General features: G+C 35.5%; 1 protein-coding gene across 1 annotated transcript in view; it reads left to right on the plus strand.

Moving 5' to 3' along the window:
• The window catches only part of Tbc1d32 (TBC1 domain family member 32), a 223224-nt gene that overhangs the window by 189224 nt on the left and 11759 nt on the right, over positions 1 to 22241 (plus strand). Inside the window, exons 28-32 of the mRNA XM_060373683.1 lie at positions 2139 to 2208; positions 3518 to 3633; positions 4384 to 4538; positions 14252 to 14392; positions 19168 to 19356. Of these exons, the coding sequence (XP_060229666.1) occupies positions 2139 to 2208; positions 3518 to 3633; positions 4384 to 4538; positions 14252 to 14392; positions 19168 to 19356 (671 nt within the window). The remainder of the gene's footprint in view (positions 1 to 2138; positions 2209 to 3517; positions 3634 to 4383; positions 4539 to 14251; positions 14393 to 19167; positions 19357 to 22241) is intronic.

Below are 22241 nucleotides of genomic sequence, written 5' to 3' on the forward strand. Positions count from 1 at the left end.
TTCTGAACCATGTCAATACTGCCTCTCCTTTAAGTATTCTGTAAGAAAATTGCCACTCTGGGCATGGTCAGCATATGGTCTAGTTTTCCAGGGGCTGGAGTAGTTCCTGCAGTATGAGACTTTCAGGGATTCAGTGGATGAAATGTGCAGGCAAACCAGGCTGCACTGCTTGCTTTCACTGCGAGCACTGAAGATCTTCTGTTGTTGGTCTAGAAAGTCAGTATTCAATAGCAGTGACATTAAATTTGTTCTTGCCCATCTCGAAAGATCTAAGATCTACTCCTTTTTCAAGATTCAGCTGAAATGCCACTTCTTAAGCAGCTGGAAGAAATCTCTTTCTCTTTGGAGTTCACACAGTGTTTTATCTGCACCACTCTTCTGCTTAGAGCTTTGAAACACCTTTATCAATGATCTGTGTACAAATTTTATCTCTGACACTACATGAAAAGTTCTTTTAGTGTATGATATTTCATTTTATCCCTTACCCCTATGAATCCTTCATACTGTTTCTCACTTTATCAGAAATGATTCATTACAAGGAATGAATGAATCTGCACTTGAAATAGATTTTACAGTAGTATGAGATATTCCAGTATGCAATGAATGGAAACCTCCAGTGATAATAAGATTCATAAAAAAATCTAGCTTTTCTTCTTCACTGTCACTGTGTGATTTATGGATGGTTGCCCTCATAGTGTTCATTTCTGTTATTGAACAGTACTCATGTGTATGTATGGACACTCTGCTTTCATCAGATAAAAGTATAAATTTTCAGCTATCCTCTGAATTGTACCTAACTTTGCCTTTATTCATATTAACTTGGTCATCCTGTGCATCCCAGAATCAATTGAAACTTTCAATCTCTCTTGTCCACTGCACCATGCAACTTCCTTTCTATTTTTCATAGGTGATCACAGACCCTACTTCGCAAAGAAAATCTGACCTAGAAAGAGAAACCTAGTCACTCAGCCCTCATGTAATGTGATTTGGTAGAAGTTGAATTTGGTCTGCTGAAAAATGTTGTGCATGTCACTGAGTAGTGCGCCCAGGGGCAAGAACTTTACTACTGAGCTAGGTATCTTAGCCCTTAAAGATTTTTAAAATTTATTCTTTGGAACTTCATGCATTTATAGAATGTATTTTAATTTTACCCATCTATGACTCTATCCCTCCAGTCGTCTCTGTGTTCCTATCCTGTCTCAATCCCAACATCACACCCTCTTTTTTATCATTGTAACCAATAACCCCTTGAGTCCACTTAGTGCTACCAATATGTGCATGGGTATGGGGACATCTATTCAGGCATAGGAAACCAACCAATAACCATGTTCTCAAAGGGGACTTCCTCTCTTCCTCCCTCCCCATTCTTCCTTCCCTCCTTCTCTCTCTGTCTATATGTCAGGAACCTTCCACTGTCAATAGTTCTTTTTCTAGGGGTAGGTCTTCATCTCCCATCCTCTGCCCATGCTGGAATTTTGACTGGCTTCATCTTCTGAAGGTTTTGTACAAGTAGTCATAGCTGCTTTGAGATGGTGTGTAAGGAACCATGTCATGTCTGGAAGTCAGCATCTCAGAGGGCTTATTGAAAGAGTTCAACATAAGTATTAGGAAGGATTACAGAGCCATTCTTACACTGGTCATTTAGAATTTTATATAAGCATTGCATGATGAAAACGTTGTATTTTAGATCACTTTTGAGTGTTTTAAAGCTTTTTATATTTTGTTCATTTTTTATTGTTTTACACCAGATAAATTAGTCATTTTATATGCTTTTTGGTTTCCTTTTCTTTTAGAAACAGGGTTTTATGTAGCCCAAGCTGGCCTTGAACTTACTATATAGCCATACATGGCTTCAAAATCCTAATGCTTCTGTCTATGCCTTCCCAGTTCTGGTATATATATAACCCACACTCTCAGTTTTTAAACAATTTTTACAGGATAAAAGTTTTTTTATGAAAACTTTCCTGTTAATTTCTTTGAAAATGTAAGTGACAGCTCCTAAAAGAACAAATTCATCAGTGTTTTCAAAATTCACATTAAAATATGTAAAAATATTGCTTTCATCATTTTTCAATTAACATGTGATTATTATGCAGAATTTTATACATTTTTATAACTCCCTTTTCTATTGTTGTTAGCTACTGATGCAAATGTGAAGAATGAAACTCTCTCAGCTGTTCAGCAGCTTGGCATTAAAATGACTGTCAGGTATGTAGGGAAATGTCTCCTTCAAACATTCCTAGGATTTATCTACCTGGTATGTGCTTAATAATATTTAACAACCAACTTCTTTGTGTACTTTAAATGCAGAGTTTATCACTCAGAAAAAAAAAATAGCATTATCTTTTAGGATATTGGCACATGATTAAATTACCTCTGGCTGTGAATCAGTTACAGCTCATTATTATTCCAAAAACTAATTAGTGTGTTTCTCTATGACTATTAGATTCTTTTTCCATCCAAAAATCAGTGTTGCAAAAATCAGCATGCTATAGCATAATCATACATCTTCTAAAACATGATTTGTTCTAATTGTCAGGTTACAGTGAAGACAAACATACCTTAAAGATATACTAAGAAGTGCAAATGAATAAACCAAAATTGTCATAGTCTGAGTTTTTAGAGCTCATAATATTAATTTTCGAAAAACTATGTACACTAGAGTATGAACTACCTACTAACCTCTTCTTCTTGTTCTTAATGAACAACATTTAATAAGAGGTTCTTCACTGTCCCATTGTAATTAGACGGCCATCTTTTGAGTCAAGTCTAACAAGGCACATGTGAGAGATACTAAATGTTTGAAGCTTATATAAATGCTCACTGTGATGAAAATCATGGCGTGGATTCCAGTCTTCCACCCCCACCAGTATATCTTAGGTTGATTAGGTTATGTAACTCCACATACATATTAATAAAAGTTTTCTTTTACTGCCCCACTTCCAATGAAGCGGAACCTACAGATTATGTTACACATACTTTAACTCAATATAATTTCTTATTTATAGAAAGTAAGTGGAAAATAATGTATAATATAGAGTTTGTATTACTGCAGTATGGTACAGTTACTATCCTATACAGTCATTAAGGTAACAGCAGCAAAAAAACACTAAACATGACTAGCAATGTTGCCACTAAGAAGGAGACTTCCTGAGGTGCAGACCAAGTAAGGTCATACTAAGCTTGGAAGTGGAACAAATGGAACTCAGTATTTCGTGCTTTAGATTGATTTCAGAAAAAAAAAAAAAAATCCATACATTCAGCTCATCTGTAGTGTTCTACCATGTTATTTTTTCTTTACAGTTTCACTTTCCTAGAAAGGTAACAATTAAAGCTGCTGATCCAAACATGTTGTAACTGTCAGGAATGAATACTGAGTGCCTTGCTTAATGTAGAATCTTGAAAACTCCAGACCTTGAGGTCTCAGAAGAAAGACACTCTGATGGGTGTCTAAAGGTGGATGTGCAGTGAAGATCCTGATAATTTGCATTTTGTGATTTTTGGCTCTTTAACACAGGTATGGCAAGTTTCTCAACTTGTTGAAAGATGGTGCAGAAAATGATCTCGCCTTGGTCTTAAAGCGCTGTGAGAAGTTTCTGAAACAACAGCGGTCAGCAGTCACTTCTTCTCTTCATATCCTTTTTAAGTGGATTTACGTAGAGCTGAACTGTCTTCTAATATTTCCCATAGATCTTTCATAGGATGTGATTTGTTACAGTGTATCTTTATAGTATCTTATTGTGTGTTTTAAACATACATTTTATTAAACTGATTTATGATCCTTAGACTCAGTTGTATTCACTGCATCTTAAACTGAGTTGAAAACATTCTGAAGGCATTTTCTGACAAATCCAGGACTTAAAAAAAAGAAAAAAGGCATTATAGATCTAGAGTAATTATAAGGCTTTTGCTTTTGCACTATATTTATTTCATTTGAATTACTATTCAGAAATGGAATTTGACCTTAAGAAAAAAATATAGGAACTATTTGCATTGCTGAATTCTAAATTCTGTAGATTTTTGCCTCATTATGCTAGTTGCTTGACAGATAACCTTACATAAAAACACACACGCCTCTCATAGATGGACACAGATGAAGGTTCACAGGGCAGGTTTTCCTTTGATGGCAGTTACCACTGGCTCTACCTACACACACAATCCAGTAGCACATTAAGAGAATTATTATGCCACTGTTTTTTCGTATATGCACTTAACCCCAACAGCTTCGGTATCTTCAGTTATCAATAGCTTATAAACCAACTGAGGACATAGTGATTATGATGTCCGATTAATATTTCTTTCTAGACACAGGTCTTAAAAGTGAATGTTTATGAGATAGTGTCTCTCCTAAGCTAAAATGAAAGTCCCTTAACAGTTCTGCAGTGTGCCTGCAAGGGAGCTACGCAGGCCACGACTGGTTTGCATCTTCTCTGTTCCTGATGATGCTGGGGGACAAAGAGAAGACATTCCAGTTTCTTCAACACTTCTCCAGGCTTCTGACCTCTGCCTTCCTTTGGGTGCCAAGGCTGCATATTTCTGTAAGATTTAAAAATCAGTCTTTAAAGGAGAGTTGAACTTAAGAAGCATCATATTTAACTTTTCTAGAATATTATCATATTATCACTGCTCCCTAATAATACTTACTCACTTTCCTACCTAAATGATATTAATATAATTTTTATCAAATCTTTTCTTTGACAGTTTCAAACACATATATACTTTATTATGATTACTCTGAACTCCTCCCTTCTCCTATCTCCCCTCTACCTCTGTCAACTCATCCTTCCTCTGTACAAGTTCCTTTCCCACATTCATAGCCTTTTGGTTTTGTTTTCTTTTCTTTTGTGACACACTAAGTTTAGCTAGGGACATCCATATGACCATGGGCTTGAAACTATTTTTTTAAGCTTAGTGGGTTCACCAGTGGGTACATGATTGGAGAAACAACTGTCCTCCCCCTAGAATCCATTGATTATTTTTATTACATAGATCTCTTTGCTTGTTGTAAAGTTTATTATCTTATAGGTGTAACTTTGCTGAGTGACGTGTGTCTGGAAACCCATCTGTTTCTCTTAGGCTTTTCAGCTTCGTGAATTATGAGTTTTTTAAGTATGCCCTCATAATTTTATATATATATATATATTGTTTCTTTTTTTTTTTTTCAATGCAGTTTATTCAGGAACCTTGAACAATCTTCTGACCCTGGGGAAAGCCAGCCCACAGCTTAAATAGCCTCTGGGTAGCCAACCCAGGTGTGCCACATGGGCAATGCAGATAGGTCCACATACATTTAATGTGTTGTCATGTCTCCCTTTTCATCTCTAGTTTTCTAAATTTGAGTCTCTTTTTCTCTTGGTTAATTTGGCTAATAGTTTACCAACTTTGTTTGTATTTTCAAAGAACCAACCCTTGGCTTCACTGATTCTTTGATTTCTTGTTTATTTCATTAACATCTTCCCTGGTTTGAAGTATTTCTCCCCATCTGCTTTTGGCTTTAATCTGTTTTTATTTTTTTCTAAACTCATAAGGAATATGATTAAGTAATTTGATTTCTCTCTGATTTTTAATGTAGTTACATTGAGCTGTAAGCTTTCCTCCTTAGGATTACTTTGATTATCTCTCACAATTTTTGCTATGTTATCTTTATATTTTATTTTATTCCAGGAATTTTAAAAAGTTGTTCTTGATTTCTCCATTGACCCATCTCTCCTTCAGTATGAGTTGTTTAATCTTTATGAAGTCATATATTTTCCTCTTTCCTTAATTATTGATTTCAAGCTTTATATGTTTGTAGTCAGAGTATAAGGAGTAATTTTAGTTTTTCTGAATTTTTTGAGGTTTGATTTGTACCTCAGTACTTGGGATATTTTAGAGAAAATTTCATGGACTGGTAGGCAGAATATCTTATATATTGCTTTGGTGAGATATTTTAGATACCTCTTAGTTTTATTTTATCTGTGCTGCTTTTTTTTTCTTCCTCTGTCTCTATCTCTCTTTTTTTATAACTTGATCATTTTATTTTTTTAATTAATTAATTTATTATTAATTACAATTTATTCTCTTTGTATCTCAGCTATAGTCCCCTCCCTTGTCCCCTCCCAATTCAACTCTCTCTCCCTCTTCTCCTCCCATACCACTTCCCCAGTCCACTGATAGGGAAGGTCCTTGTCCCCTTCCCTCTGACCCTAGCCTATCTGGTCTCATCAGAACTGGCTGCATTCTCTTTCTCTGTGTCTCTGTCTCTCTTTTAATGGATGATCTGGCCATCCATGAAAGTAGAGTATTAAAGTTACCAACTGTTACTGTGTTGGGGTTGATCTGTTATTTAATGTCTAGTAGTATTTGTGTATATATGTATTTGCTACATATATGTCCATAATTACAATGTCCGTTTGGTGGGTTGTTCCCTTGATAATAATAAAGCATCTTTCTTTATCTCTGATTAGTTTTGCTTTGAAGTCCGTTTTGTCATATATTAGAGTGGTGATGGCTGCTTGCTTCCTAGTCCTAATTGTTTGGAATACCTTTTTCTATTATTTCACACTAAAGTAATGTTTATAATTAAAAGTGAGATTGTTTCTTGTACATCACATAAAAATTAATCCCATTTTCTAATCTAGTTGGATAGTCTATGTCATTGGATTGTGGAATAGAGTCTACCAATATTGAATTAATATTGAATTAATGTCACTTTGTTGATATGGTGTTTTCTTGGCCTTCCTTCCATAGGAATGGTTTTAACATTTTTTGTTGTTGTTGTTGTTTTTGGCTTCCCACATATGCTTATCCCTTTTTTAATTTTGAAGGTTTTCTTCCATCATTCTCTATAGAGCTGGCTTTAAGTTTTAAAGTTCCTTAACCTCTTATTAAAGAAAGTATTTCTTTCTTTTTATCTATGAGAGATAGGTTTACTGGGTTAGTAGTCTGAATTGGCACCTATGGTCTTTCAGAACTTGAAAGTCCTTCTAAATTTCAAAGTTTTAATTGCAAAATTTACTGATGGGTCTTTCTTAGACTGTCTCTTTCAGCTTTGAATAGCCTATCTTTGTTCTGCATAAATTAGTATTTTTCACTAAAATATGTCATGGGGAGTTTCTCTTTGGGTCCTGTCTGTTTGGTGTTCTCTGTGCTTCTTGTACCTATGTTGGCATTTCCTTTTCTAGACTTGAATTTTTTTTCTCTGTAATGTTATTGAAAAATAACTCTGTATCTTTATATCTGGAATAATTCTCCTCTTCTATGCCCATAATTCATAGATTTGGACTTTTTGAAGATCCTGCATATTTTATTGACTCATTCATTTAAAGAATTATCACTTGACATTCTGTTGGCGAAGCTGAGATTTTTTTTTATTAGACATGCTGAAATTTTTATTTTGATTTGTGTTTTCCTCATTATTTCTACTTTTATTGAATCCTATTTTCATATCCTGAATTATCCTCCTGATTTCATTTATCTGTGTTTCCTTGGTTATCATTCAGGAACTTACTTGTCTTCTTTAGTTTAATTGAAGAATTAAGGTGTGGTGTTTATGTCTTCTTTTGAATTTTGAATTGTGTCTCTTTTTTTTCTTTTGAATTTTGCGTTTTGAATTTCTTTTTTAATTAATTTATTCATTTTACATCCCAATCATAGCTACCTCCCTCATCTCATCCCAATTGTGTTTTGAATTTTATCTAAGTTGGCTTTTCTTTTTGTTTGTTTTTTATTTTGTTTATAACTGTTACTGTGGGATTCTAATTCAAAAGGACATGCTGTCTTGGTTTTTACTTGTGTTTTTGTGATGAGATCCGTGCATCTAGAGGTAGGTTAGCGTTTGACTCTTTTGAGATTCTGGCTCATCCATGGGGAGTGGGTGTTTGGATCTAAATTTACCGATACCCTGACTTGGAAGATTTCGATAAGCTAGGAAGTACATAAAGCTCATTGTTTACAAAATAGAACAGTTTTTTATTTGCTCCATTTTATCAAACATTGTGACTGTACTTTCTGTGTAGGTTGATAAAATGAAAAAGTCTTTAGTTTTGTGGCACTTTATTAGCTCTTAGCATAATGTGGTGGTCTGCCTTTTTAGCTCAAGCTCATATTCTTGACATGGACCTCAAAGAAAGAAAAGGGGGGGGGAGGAAGAAAAGAAGGAAAGAAGAAAGAAAGAACGAAAGAAAAAAAATCAACCTGTGCTGATCAAGGAAGTCTACGAGCTACCAAAACAATAAAGGTTATAGCCAGTCCTCTCATTTGGCCTCTAAAATTAGTTGATGTGACCAAGGTGCTGAAGATACACAAGTGGCCTTCATCACATAGAGAAATCAAACTGGAAGTAACCTAAAGGTTCCTCCTGTGAAAACCTTTTTTTTTTAATTAAAAAAAAATTTAAACCTTTTTTAAAAATTTATTACAATTTATTCACTTTGTATCCCAGCTGTAAACCCCTCCCTTTTCTCCTCTCAATCCCATCCTCCCTCCCTCATCTCCTCCCATACTCTCCCCAGTCCACTGATAGGGGAGGTCCTCCTCCCTTTCCATTTGACTCTAGCCTATCAGGTCTCATCAGGAGTGGCTCCATTGTCTCCCTAAATCTTTTATAGTCCTGGAAGGTATAATGCAGGCTTCCATTGGGGAGCCAGAATGCATCAATAGTTTTAATCAACTGGGAATCCTAAAAATAATAATACTAATTTAATTTGTCAGGCAAGTTGTGCTCACTGGTGTGCAATAATGACAGGACTCTTTTCTTTTCTTTCTTTTCTTTTATTAATTACACTTTATTCACTTTCTTTTCTTTTGTTTTCTTTTCTTTTTAATGAAAGGACTCTTAATGGGGTAGTCAACTGCTCTGTGATTGGATTCAAGACTTCTTTCACAGGACAGTATTAACACCTGATCCTACAAACCTGGTCAATGCTTCCTGGTTATTATGAGGTCTTAGGTCGTAATGAGGGACCTAAAACTGCTAAATGGATGAGATATAAAACTACTTTTATTCTTTTCTATATACAATTTTTGCTCAGCTATGTTTATATACAAAATTCAAAAGAAGACACAAACACCACAGTTTTTGTATATTTTTTTATTTACAATTTATTAACTTTATAACCTGATTGTAGCCCCCTCTCTCATCTTCTTCTGGTCCCTCTCTCCCTCCCTCTTTTCCCCTCTCCCCCTTCTCCACTCCACTGAAAGGGGGAATTCCTCCACCCTTGCTATCTGACCCTAGATTATTAAGTCTCCTCAGGACTGCCTGGATCCTCTTCCTCTGTGGCATTGGAAGGCCACACTGCCAGGGAAAAGTGACCAAAGAGCAGGCAACCAAGTTCATGTCAGAGGCAGTCCCTGCAACCCCTACTCAGGAACCCACATGGAGACTGAGCTGCCTATGGGCTATATGTAAGCGAGGTATCTAGGCCCTCTCCATAGTGTGGTCCTTGGTTGGTGCAACAGTCTCTGTAGGACCCTCCTGGCCCTAGATTCTTTGGCTTTGTTCTTTGGTCTCCTTGTGGATCTACTGTCCCCACTGTGTCTTTCTATCCCATCATCTTCCATAAGACTCCCTGTACTCTGCCCAAAGTTTGTCTGTGAGTCCCTGCATCTGCCTTGATCCCCTGATGGGTGGAGCCTTTCAGAGGACCCTCTATAGTAGGCTCCCATCCTGTTCCCTTTCTTCTACATCTTCTGGTGTCTATCCAATTGCCATTCTGAATGAGATTTAAGCATCCTTTCTAGTTTTCTCCTTGTTGTTTAGCTTCTTTAGGTCTGTAGATTTAGTATGGTTCTCCTATATTATATGATATATAATATATTATATCCTATCATATCCGATTATGAGTATACACCATACATGTCTTTCTGCTTCTGAGTTACCTCACTCAGAATGATCTTTTCTAGTTCTGTCTATTTGCCTACAAATTTCATGATTCCTTTGTTTTTAATTGCTGAGTAATAATCCATTGTGTAAATATGCCACAATTTCTGTATCCATTCCTCTGTTGAGGGACATGTAGGTTGTTTCCAGATTCTGGCTATTACAAATAAAACTGCTATGAACATAGCTGAGCAAATGTTTTTGTGGAATAGTGGGACATCTTTTAGGTATATGCCTAAGAATGGTATAGCTGGATCTTGAGGTAGCACTATCCCTAATTTTCTGAGGAAGCGCCAGATTGATTTCCAAAGTGGTTGTATAAGGTTACATTACCTACAGCAATGGAGGAGGGTTCCCCTTTCTCCACATCCTCTCCAACATGTGTTGTCACTTGAGTTTTTGATCTTAGACATTCTAATGGGTGTGAGTTGGAATCTCAGGATTATTTTGATTTGCATTTCCTGAATGACTAAGGACTTTTAGCATTTCCTGAAGTTTTTCTCTGCCATTTGGTAGTCCTGTGTTGAGAATTCTCTGTTTTGCTCTGAACCCCATTTTTCAGTTGGGTTACTTGGTTTGTTGGTGTTTAACTTCTTCAGTTCTTTATGTATTCTGGATATTAGGCCTCTGTCAGATGTAGGGTTGATGAAGACCTTTTCCTAGTCTGTAGGCTGTCATTTTGTTCTGACGACAGTGTCCTTTGCTTTATGGAAGCTTTTCAGTTTCATGAGGTCCCATTTATTAATTGTTGATCTGAAAGGGTTAGGCTAACTTTGTAACCTATATGTCCTCTAAAGCCTATAGTTTTGAGTTTTAGGTCCAGGTTAAGCTAAAGCCTCTTAGTACCTTTCCAGAGAGTGAAGGAATGTGACCCTATCTGTGAGGACAGATATAAAAAAAGGGGCAAGCAAGCAATGACCTTCACTCAGCAAAAGAACGACCAGACCCTTGTCCTTGAGATAGCGTTTCTTAGCAACAAACCTAGACTTCTTCTGAGTAGCTTTTGACCTCCAGCCAAGAGCCCGCAGCCCTAATCTTCAAGGATGAGCTAACCTCCCCCACCTGCAATTGCAGCTGCATCCACACTTGGCAGGACTGGCCAAGCTTGAGCACCTAAGACTAACCAATTATCTTACTTTATAGCTTCCTCATCCAATCCTAAATTGCCAAAACTAGAACTTCAAATCTCCCGCGATTTTTCTTTTAAAAACCTAAAGGCCTTTGTCTCCCGGTGCCACTTTTTGCTGACCAGCAGAGGTGACCCCGTTGTACAATGGTTAATAAACCTCTTGCTTTTGCAATGAGTCTTGGTCTGGGGGAGTTTCTGGGAAGGGTGCGATTGAACTCCTGAGCTGTGAGACTCCAGGTCTTACAGATCTTAGAGCATGTGCTGTTGGTGTTCTGTTCAGCCTCCTGTGCCAACGAGCTCGAGTCTCTTCCCTACTTTTTCTTCTAACAGATTTAGTGTATCTGGTTTTATGTTGAGGTCTTTGATCTACATGGACTTTAATTTTGTGTAGTGTGATGGACTGAGTCTATTTGCACTTTCTACAGAGAGTAGGCCATTCGTTTACTGCCTTTTTAAAAATTAGCCTACTCTCTGTACTTCTTTGACCTCAAGTGCCATTAGTCTTTATCTTCTCTGAATAAGAAATAGTTATGTATCCAAGTGGGTTCCATTGTAATAGGAACAGGGACTGTCTCTGACATGAACTGATTGGCCTGCTCTTTAATTACCTCCCCCTGACGGGGAAGCAGCCTTACCAGGCCACAGAAGAAGACAACGCAGCCAATCCTGATAAGACCTAATTGACTAGGATCAGAAGGAAGGAAAAGAAGTCCTCCCCTATCAGTGGACTTGAGGAGGGGTGTGCATGCAGAGAGTAGAGGAAGGGAGGGATTGGGATGGGAGGAGGGAGGGAACCACAGGAGGGATACAAAGTGAATAAAGTGTAATTAATAAAGAATTTTTAAAAAATCAATACATGTCACTTTGGAATCTGCAAGATATCTGGATAAACTGTTAGAGGTCATTAAAATATGAATGTGAGCCTCATAATTAAAAAACAAAGAAAAAGTTGATGTTATATTTGAACAAAATATATAAAATTCTGAATGTATAAATTATAGTTTGATGGTTCATTAGACCCCTTGTTATGTTCATATGAACAATTTGTTTTTATTCTTCTGGCTTTATGGATACCATTCACTATTTATGAGAGCTGTGATATGTAGATAAGCTAGAAGTCTTTAATTATAAGTGAATTTATGGTAATAATAACTTCAGTCATTAGAATCTTGCTATTTAGTCAATATTACATATGCCCAGTTTGGTATCTGGAGCTGTTTGGTTATCAAAAGTGTGATTTAAGGTTCTTCTGGCAGTGTATGATTTATGAGAATAGGGGAACTCTTCTCATCTCTGGGACTCCATTACATGATAATAGCTTGTTTTCTTTGACAGTGTAATTAATGTGTACTGTATCTCTTCATAGACCAGCTCTAAAGGTATTTCTGCAACAACATAGAACGATGCTGTGTAAGAATTAGTTTCAGTGTATTCAATTCTTAAACTGCCTCTATAGATAAAATAGAAAATTAGTAAGTTCACATTGAAAATGTAAAAGTGTAAGTTAATCTTTGATTTTTATGTTTGTTAAATTTATGTAAATAATCAGTGAAACATATTTTGTGCTTGACAAGTCATAATGCAATGGATATTAATCTATACTCTATTTAATAGAAATCTTCTCCATGTTCTCTTGATAAAAGTGACCATAAGATGTCCACTTAATGTGCTATGTCTTCATCAATATTTAAACATTTTATGCACAAGATTTCCTAGAGAACCTGCCATAAAACCCACAGTATTTACACTGATTTATCCCTGCAAATAAATATATATAATTTGAAATAATAAATCATTTGTGCTAAGTGACAAAAAATAAAAATCATTGATAAATCAATGTGGTGATTTTAGAAACTTCATTACATAAACCTAACTAAATCCTCAAAACCATTAAAGCAACAAGTCTGAAAGATTCTATACATATTTTAACCACTATGTAATTTTATGAGTTTTATCTAAGAGCATGATTTTTTTAATTTTAAATAAGATTGGGAGATTGAAATATAAGGTAAAGTTAAGACAATAAAATATCTTTTGACCATCTATTAATTGTGTAGTCATCAGGGTTGGGTCACCTCTGCTTGATCTAATTGCCATTAAATAGTTTTTCTTGACAAAATTACATATTTTGAGGGTTTTTTATCTTTTGGGTTTTTTTTATCTCTTGAGGTTTTTATGCTTTGCTATAAATAATAATGATTCTATGTTGATATTGAACTCATAGTCATAACAAGTAAAATATTCTTGACATTCACAATCATGAATTGCACCTATGAACTATTTTTTGAGTCAAAGATGTGAATTGAATTTTTCTCCTCATGTGTGCTAGGCCAGAGCCTTCCACTCTTCTGCATTCCTAACCCTAAGAAAAATCTTAGGTAACTTTATAAGCACCCTGCTGAAAAGACTGTTTGTACATATGTAAATATATTTACTAAACAATTTAGTGCATACATAAAAACAGAAGAACCTTTGAGTAAATGCTGTACATTTCACCCTGGCTTAGAAGTGAGTTTGTAATGGAATTCTCACTTTGTATTCTAATCAATTCAAGTCCAGATATGCGTTAAAATCAACGAATGAAATAAAACTAGGCAAATGAACTTAACAGCTGACTAAAGCTTTTTAGCATGGACTCACTGGCCCACTGGCCAAGGCCAGCTCTCTTAAACAGTACAGTTTATGTTGACATGGCTAATATATGCAATCCATTACTCATGCTCACACATTTATTGTTCATTTTTTCATGCAGCTTTTCCCCTTTTCACCCACAGGCTTTGAAGTTTCCTGAATCACAAACTACCCTTTTCCCTGTGTTTTGGAAAGACCTACAACCTTACCTTTATTGAGGCCTATTACTCTATAATGTTTAACTTTCTGACATTTACATATTTTAAAAAAATTGTTGTACTATGTGACACCACCCTACAAATTTTATTGGTTTTCAAATTTTAATCCATTTCATTGAGGCACAGTCTCAATTAGCCTTGATTAACTTCAAACCTCAGTTATACTAGGCAGACCCTCTGAAACTTGTGGGTTTACCAGTTTGCACCCAGAACACTTGGTTTATGTGGTTCTGGATATCAAACTCTGGGTTTTGTGCATTAGAGGCAAGCATTCTGTCATCTGATCTATATCTACCATATAAATTTGAAAACAGAAAAAACACTGCTTAAGCCAAAAGACTGAGCTGTGTATATGTTTGATTATTCTAAATTATCTGTGTGTTCACTGTTTTCCACTTCTCTTTCATGCAGAGGTACCTTCCTGTTGATACGCTAGAAACTGGCATCCATCCCATATATTTTTGCAGCACTCACTACATTGAAATGCTACTGAAGGCTGAGGTGCCACTTGTGTTTTCAGCTTTCCACATGTCTGGTTTTGCTCCATCACAGGTAATCCAATAGAGTACCAATTCTTCAGCTCTTGAATCTCTGACTTTAAAGAAAAATGCCTTCCCCTAAAATATAGGAAATATATTTAAACTAACAAAACTTCATTGGAAAAATGTAAGTGGATGCATTTATATTAATTAGATTATATATTTACAAACATTAATTTTCTATTTTCAACTTTTAACAAAATGTTTTATTTCTTTGTTTTTATAAAATTACCCATCATTCAACCATATGTTTAAATTGCAATTGTTTAATATGACATATTATTTATATTTTATATTTTTATGGATTTTTTTATAATTTAAACTGATAATTACTCGGTCATTTTATTATTAGGCAAAACTACATACTGCCAAAATTTATCCACTATTACTTTTGAAAAAGTTTTCTATTTTTTGGCTTATCTTTAATTTCATATCCTTTATCCAAACTGAAGTTAACCAAGTAGAATTATGCCAGCTTTCCTTATGGTGAGCATTAGTTTAATTAGCTTATTGGATCCGATTTGTGCCACATGGTTTATTGGATCTGTTCTGTTTCCTTTGTAGTAAACTGCACGCTCATTCCTTTACCCAACTAGAGATCTCTCCCTCTTAATTAGACAATAGCTCCTCTTGACATGATATATGCATCTGTACTTACCTTGATAAGTAGCACATCATTCGTCAAATGCACTTATGTGAGGTATTCTTCTGGCTGTAAGTTTTGTGTAGTCATTAAACAATTCAGACTTCCATTCTGCGGGAAGGAATAATTCTTTGTAACCATTTTTAGCTTTTGGTGTATGAAGCATTTGCTTGAACTTTGAATCACAGAAATTTTAGCTTTGTGTGGATGAAGTTTCTTAAAAAGCACAATTTATTTATTATTATAGTTTCTAACACTTGATCTTTTTCATAGCTTCTAAAAGTCTGTGCAGAAAGCAATGTTCCTAAGAGTTACTGTTAGCTGTCCTACTTTTGAGTAGGGTAGATATTATTTAATGCTTCCAGTCATTTTTTTAAGTCCCTAATATATATACCAATGGATTACCAAAGATTAGGAGGAGGTTATAATATCTCAGGCCCTACATTATCAATTTATTGCTTAACAGAAAAATGTTCATCTATCAATTTTATATATCTAGTAACTCTTATATAGCTTCATCAGCATTAAACCCGAGCACGATATCTCACATTCACAATCCTAGCAATCTGAGAGTGTGAAGCAGCAGGATTGCCATGAGTTTGAGACCAGCCTGGGGTACATAGTGAGTTCTAGGCCAGTCTGGGTTACAGTGGGAGTTACTGGGTTACAATCTCAAAAATAAACAAGCAAGCAAAACAAAAACATAAAAGAAGTATTTATATGAGTAATCCATTTATTTAATAGGGTATTATTTCTGAACAGTGATATTATTCTTGTTAATTATATAAAAAGCCTTGCAGCAGCTCTCACTGTAAGCTAATCACTTGTCTTAAGTGCCTATCACTGCTCGGCTGATTATTTGCCACTTTATTACTAATTATAAAGCATAAAATCAGGTATAAGTAACTAAATAGGTGTATATGATTAAGTCATCGTTTGGGTATGGATTTTGTGTTTCGACGCTTACTCATTTTGATCTAATTAGAAGCAGTGCTTTTTGAAGCTGTGTGTTTTTAGGCACAAGGGGTTTGGCTAGTTAGTGAAGGATTTGTAGGAACGTTGCTAAATGAAATATATAGATCTCTAGAGTGAGAATAATAAGCTCAGCTACTGTACACTAAGCTAAATGTGGTTAGAAAAGCACATTTGTGGATTGGAATTCCTTCCCAGAGTAACTGAGACTAGAAAGAAAACAGATACTGAAATTTACACTCTCTTTTTAAGTAAGCAATGTAAAATCATAGTCCAGTTAACTTTCCAACAGCTTAACCCTTTTCTAACAACTTATCTTGCCATTTTCTGCACTTTCTGATTTTTAAAACACTTTGTGTCTTTAATGGGGCTCTCAGTCTTTGAGGGCACCATCCGGCATAACATTGATTATTACCTGGGACTGTCTTGGGAAGCAGGCTAACTTGACTAACCCTCCTGTACATGAAACCACATTTGGTACTCATCACCACACCACCACCATCATCACCATCATCATCATCAACATTCCTTTCTACTGCCATTATGAAAACAGACTATGGAAAACTTTCATGTTTTATGACACAGTACTTTTTGAAAATGTAAAATTATTCAGTGAAACCAGATCTTCCAGGTGTATAACAATAATAATGTCATATTTGCAATCATGGTTTGTTCTTGAGAAAGTGTTTGCCAATTGTAATTCATTCAGCATTGTAAATTTTATCATGTGACAAATGCAGAAACTCAGGAATGATGTAGATCCATTCACTGTATTGAAATCACTAAGAAAGGCTTCAGTCAGGGTCTACCTATGTAACCTAGACTTGCTTACTTTGAAGCAATCCTCCTGCCTCAGCCTCCCAAGTGCCAAGATTTCAGGTTTATGTTCCTCATGCCTGGCTATAAAACCACTTGTATTCTTAACTTACTTTGTTGTTGTTGTTGTTTTTACTAATTCTTTGTGTAAGGAAAACAAATAATGTAAGGCCAGAAAAGTTGTTAAAAGTAATATCATTGAATAAAATAGTTGATCATTTAAAAATCAAACCATTTTGACTTTTTTTATATCTGTAAACAATTGTTTAGACTTTAATATTTTGGATCCCTTGATATTTCTTGCAATCTAGATACAAGTAAGAATAATGTACTTCATGTAAAATATTATTATATTGCTTGTTAATGCCATTTTACATAAACTTAAGTATGGTAGAATATCAACATTTTTAGGAAAAGTCTAATACAGTTTGCATATTGTATGAGTGATGTTACTTCTTTATGATCTTGAAAATTATTTAAATGTGTAAATAGCTAATAACATAATAACAAACTTAAAATTTCATTCATCATTTGGTTGGCATTACTTCAAAAAGACATTATGACCATAGGCTGAGATTTAAAAAAATGTGCGTTTATTGACTAGAATTTAAAGACCCCTGGTTGACATAGTAGTAATTTATAGAAATCAGTATTCCAATAATGCACTCTGGTACAGATGAATCATGTCTCCGTCAGTAATGGAAGTACTAACCTTTGCTTCAGAGTGCACCTGTACTATGTATAAGGTGTATGAGAAGGATTTACATTAAAATGGTGTCATTAGAGTATCTCCAGATCAGTCAGTGTAACATGTAAGAAGACATTTGGACAAGACAACCTCTGAGGGTGTCAGGGAGAAGACAGTAATGCTAGGAAGAGGAGGCTCTGATGAAAGCAGCCCCACTAACACCTTGACCTCAGACTGCCCTAGAAAAATGAGAAAGTTGATTGTTTTCCTGTCTATTTTTTGTTTCTTTGTTACAGCAGAACTAGCAAACTAGCACATAGGCCACCGGAAAGCAGATTTGGCAAGAGGCAGGAAAAGCACCTTTTAGAACTGAGGAATACAGTTCCAGAAGGACAAAGTGCTAGAACAAAAGGAACAAGTATATCTATATCCTTTATACCTATGTCAACTTGAGATGAGCCACCATATCTGTCCCCTTTCTCCTCCCAAAGCTCCTTTCTTAGCTCTGGCTTCCCTAGGAGCCTGTGGCATTAAACCTGAATTATTCAGATCCTACCTATATTCAGCCATGCTGTTCTCTGCATGTGTCTTCTCTTGGGAGATGCGTGTCTTTTTGTGCACATTTCTCCTTCTATAAGAATATAAGGCTCACCCTGATACTAATTTGAACTTTTTTGATGACCTTACCTCCAAAAAGGTCAAATTTTCATGTACTAAGCATTAAGGCCTTTGCTGAAATTTTTTTAAGGGAGTAGTCAATACATGCCTTAGTTAGGGTTTCTGTTACTGTGAAGAGACACTATGACCATAGCGACTCTTATAAGGGAAAACATTTAATTAAGGCTGGATTATAGGTCAGAGGTTTAGTTCATTGTCATCCTGGAGGGAAGCATGGTGGCATGCAGGCAGACATGGTACTAGAGAAGTATCTGATTTCTGCATCCGGATCAGCAGGCAACAGGAAGAGACAGCGACACTGGGTTTGGCTTGAGCATCTGAAAACACAAACCCCGCCCCCAGTGATACACTTTCTCCAATAAGACCACACCTACTCCAACAATAATATACACCTTCTAATAATATATAACAAAATACATAATGATGTACCAATTAAAGGGTCAAAAAAGGAAGGCTTTTTTTGTAAAAGATCTCCTTTTTGAATTCTGTGTTAGCTCCCAGATTATATGTACTTTGATTCTGTTTGATTCTCTGATTAAATTGTTCTCTGATTCAGCAAGAATCCATTTTCACTAATATAAGATTTTGCAATCTGTATAATTATACATCTGTGATTACAGATGGCATGGAAACAACCAATACCTCTGAACTCAGGTAGCCTCTTAGTATTTGTTAGCAGAGAATAGACAGGTTTTTGTAGTAAGAGGAGAGCAGTATGTCAGAAGAAGGCACATAGCAGCAGGAACATGAGAAGGGCAGACAGCATTAGGTCCTTAGCTCCTGAATTAGGAGACCACGAGTCTTCTTACAGGTATAGCAAACAAGAAAAGCAGAATATTTAGGTCACTAGGTAGATTGCCTTTCTATTTCTATTTAAATGCAAGGCTTTTTTAAAATTGGTTTCATGTGTTACTGTTTAGTACTTTTTAATGAGCAAGTGCAATTTTTTTACTCCTTTCAAATAAACTTCTTTTTTTTTTTTTCTTTTAAGATTTGCCTACAGTGGATAACTCAGTGTTTTTGGAATTACTTAGATTGGATAGAAATATGCCATTATCTCGCTACTTGTATTATACTTGGTCCTGATTATCAAGTGTATGTCTGCATAGCTGTTCTCAAGCACCTGCAGCGAGACATTCTACACCACACCCAGACTCAAGATCTGCAAGTCTTTCTCAAAGTAAGTTCATTCGTGTCGGGGAGAAACGTTATTAAAAATTAACCACTAATAAAGGAATCCTTTATTGCTGTCTTAAGTCATTTTTCCATTACTTTGATAAGATACCATAACCCAAACACCTTATAGTAGAAAGCATTTCATTTGGGGCTCACAGTTCCAGAGTGCTAGAGTCCATGACCATCATGGCAGGGAGCATGGCAGCAGGAAGGCAGGAGTGGCACTGGGGCAGTAACTAGAACTTAGATCTTTATCATAAGCAGGAAGCAAGAAGAGCACTAGCTAGAAATGGACAGTACCACACCTCCATCAAGAAAGCCACTCCTCCTAATCCTTCCCAAGGAGTTCTGCCAACTGGGGAATAATCATTCAAATATATGAGCCTATGAGGACGGTTCTCACTTCAAACCACTACAGTTGTCAAGTGTTTGCCTGGACCTCGATTCCCAGATCAACCCTGAGTGCTAGGTCTGATTGTCTTAATTTTCAAGATGAGGAAAGTGAGGCATGGAGCTAAGTTGCTAAATTCTATACAGTTAGAGTAGAGGTAGACCCAGAGCTTTCAGTTAACCATGTTAACTGAAAAAGACTGTTGCATCATTTTTGGTCAGTGAATGCTCAGTTTATTTTGTTAGTTCAAAAGTTTGATACTTACAAAAAATTTAGTATTTCAGAATATTTTCCTAACTTTTCTATTATCAAATATTTACATGAACTATTATTCTTTTATAACACTCACAAGAGTGCAGTATCTGATAGTGTCTTTAAACAAAATAATTTTGCTTATTTATTTAAAGCTCAGGAGATTATCATGATAGGTAAATACCTTGCTATATGCATACATTGTTGGACTAGTTAGAAATCCAACTGTTTGTCTAATGTTGAAATCATAATTAAGTTTGGCTTTTTGTGCTGTTCATCCCACCATCCATTCCATAGTCACAAAAACACATTAATTCACAGAAATGAGAATGTATTTTGTACTAGGTGAAAGAACTGTTTTAGGAAGTTGGTTTTATTCTTTACGATTACGTATTTACCAGGATTAGTTTCCACTTAGAGATTTTTTTTTTTAATATAATGCTGTTAATCACTGAAGACTGCCAGCTAATCACTTTTGCTTAATGTTGAATTCATTTTTAATTCAAAACATCTTAAACTATAAACATCAGTAAAATTATGACTTTAGAATCATTGTTAATGAAAATGTCTGTACATGTAGAAGGAACAGTAAGGCAGAACCATAAATAATGAATTGTCTGAGGTGGTCCAGACAATAGGCAATTTAAACCCTGGGGGTTATGAAGACAGTGCAGGCTCATCATCAGGGCCATTTCATCAGCTGTGGTGATCAGGTTCTGAAATTTTAGGGTATAAAGTTTGTTCTCTTTTATCTGATTTTTCCCCAGCACACAATTATCTAAACTACTATACGTTTAGTTTATTATGTGCATTTAATTGCTACTTGAGATTATGTTTTTGTTCATCGTCTTCCACCACATCTTTTAGCTTTAAAAGAACTGTGATGTGGTCTCTTCAGCACTTTCTCAATAAATATTTGTTGAGACGATAAGTAGAAAAATCTGTTATGTGAGTAAACTAGTTTTATTTATCTTGAACAACAAACATTGTTAAATTTTTGAAATGTGTCATTCTGTCATCCTCATTAGAAGAATTTCTTTACATATCTTTACATATCTTTGTCTAGTTAATGTTGGTGACTACAGCAGTGTCATCGCTGTCTGGACACCTGCTGAGGAAAGTTTGCAATAGGATTTAAAAAGGATGAGCATTTTAAATGTGTATCAGACTCTACTGTGTGCTGGACACAGTGTTGTCAGTTGAACTTAAAGGATTTTAAATGGAGGTGGAAAGGTTATCTTCTAATTCCTATTTAAATTACTAGAATTTGAATTGAGTTAGTTAAAAACTGAACTAAGACCATCTTGGGAAGGAATTAACTTTTTTATGTGTCCTAGGGCTAACCTTACTTTTAAATTTTGTTATTGGCATTTTTCTAAGATACCAGCTTTCCTGGCTAGTACTCTGGATTCATTTTTGTTGCTGTATTTTCAGGGTGTAGTTCTCAAAAGCCTCTGCTCCTTGGATGGGCATTTTTGTTTCTTGCAGGATAAATTTTGGTGTAGTTTATTAATGGATACATATGTAAATATACTACTTGGTCTCCATTCACACCCATAGTAACATCTTGTTTGAAAAATATATGACTGTATGTGAAAATAGCTGTATGTACTCACATATACTAACATGTCACTCAGATGAATTAAGGGGAGAAAACACTTAGCAACATTTCTCCACTTAGCAAGAAGCCATAGCTGTGATGATATTCCTTATATTGACAATTACATCATTTTAGGCCTTGATTTGTATATCTGCGGATACAACTTCTAAGAGGAAAGAAGTTGAACTAAGAGAACTTCAAACTTTTATTTTGTGAATAAATCATATTTTATCTATAAAAAGATAATGAAGGGACAGAAAGAGGGCTCAGTGTGAAGGTATCAGAAAAGAGAAATTCGATCCCAGGAAACCCTCATGGTAGAAGGAGAGAACTGACTCCTGCAGTTGCCCTCTGACCTCTGCATAAATGCTGTTGTACACATGCTTCCAGAAACATATGCACAGAAATGTGAGTTAATGAAAACCTCATGTGTTTAATAACCTTTCAGTTATTAACAGCTGTCCCAAGAAAACTAGATGACTCTTGAATGTTGAAAATCTGTGGCTCTTTCCCCAACTTAATTTTCACATATTGATTAAAAATAAGAAAGTATCATGCCAAAGCCTGCTTTGCCACTGAAAGTCTGTGTGAATTATGTTCTATAAAGAATATAGCAGCTCTTTGATTACCTCCCCCTGAGGGGGAG

Source organism: Meriones unguiculatus, chromosome 20 (genome assembly GCF_030254825.1).
Source record: "Meriones unguiculatus strain TT.TT164.6M chromosome 20, Bangor_MerUng_6.1, whole genome shotgun sequence".
Lineage (NCBI taxonomy): Eukaryota > Metazoa > Chordata > Mammalia > Rodentia > Muridae > Meriones > Meriones unguiculatus.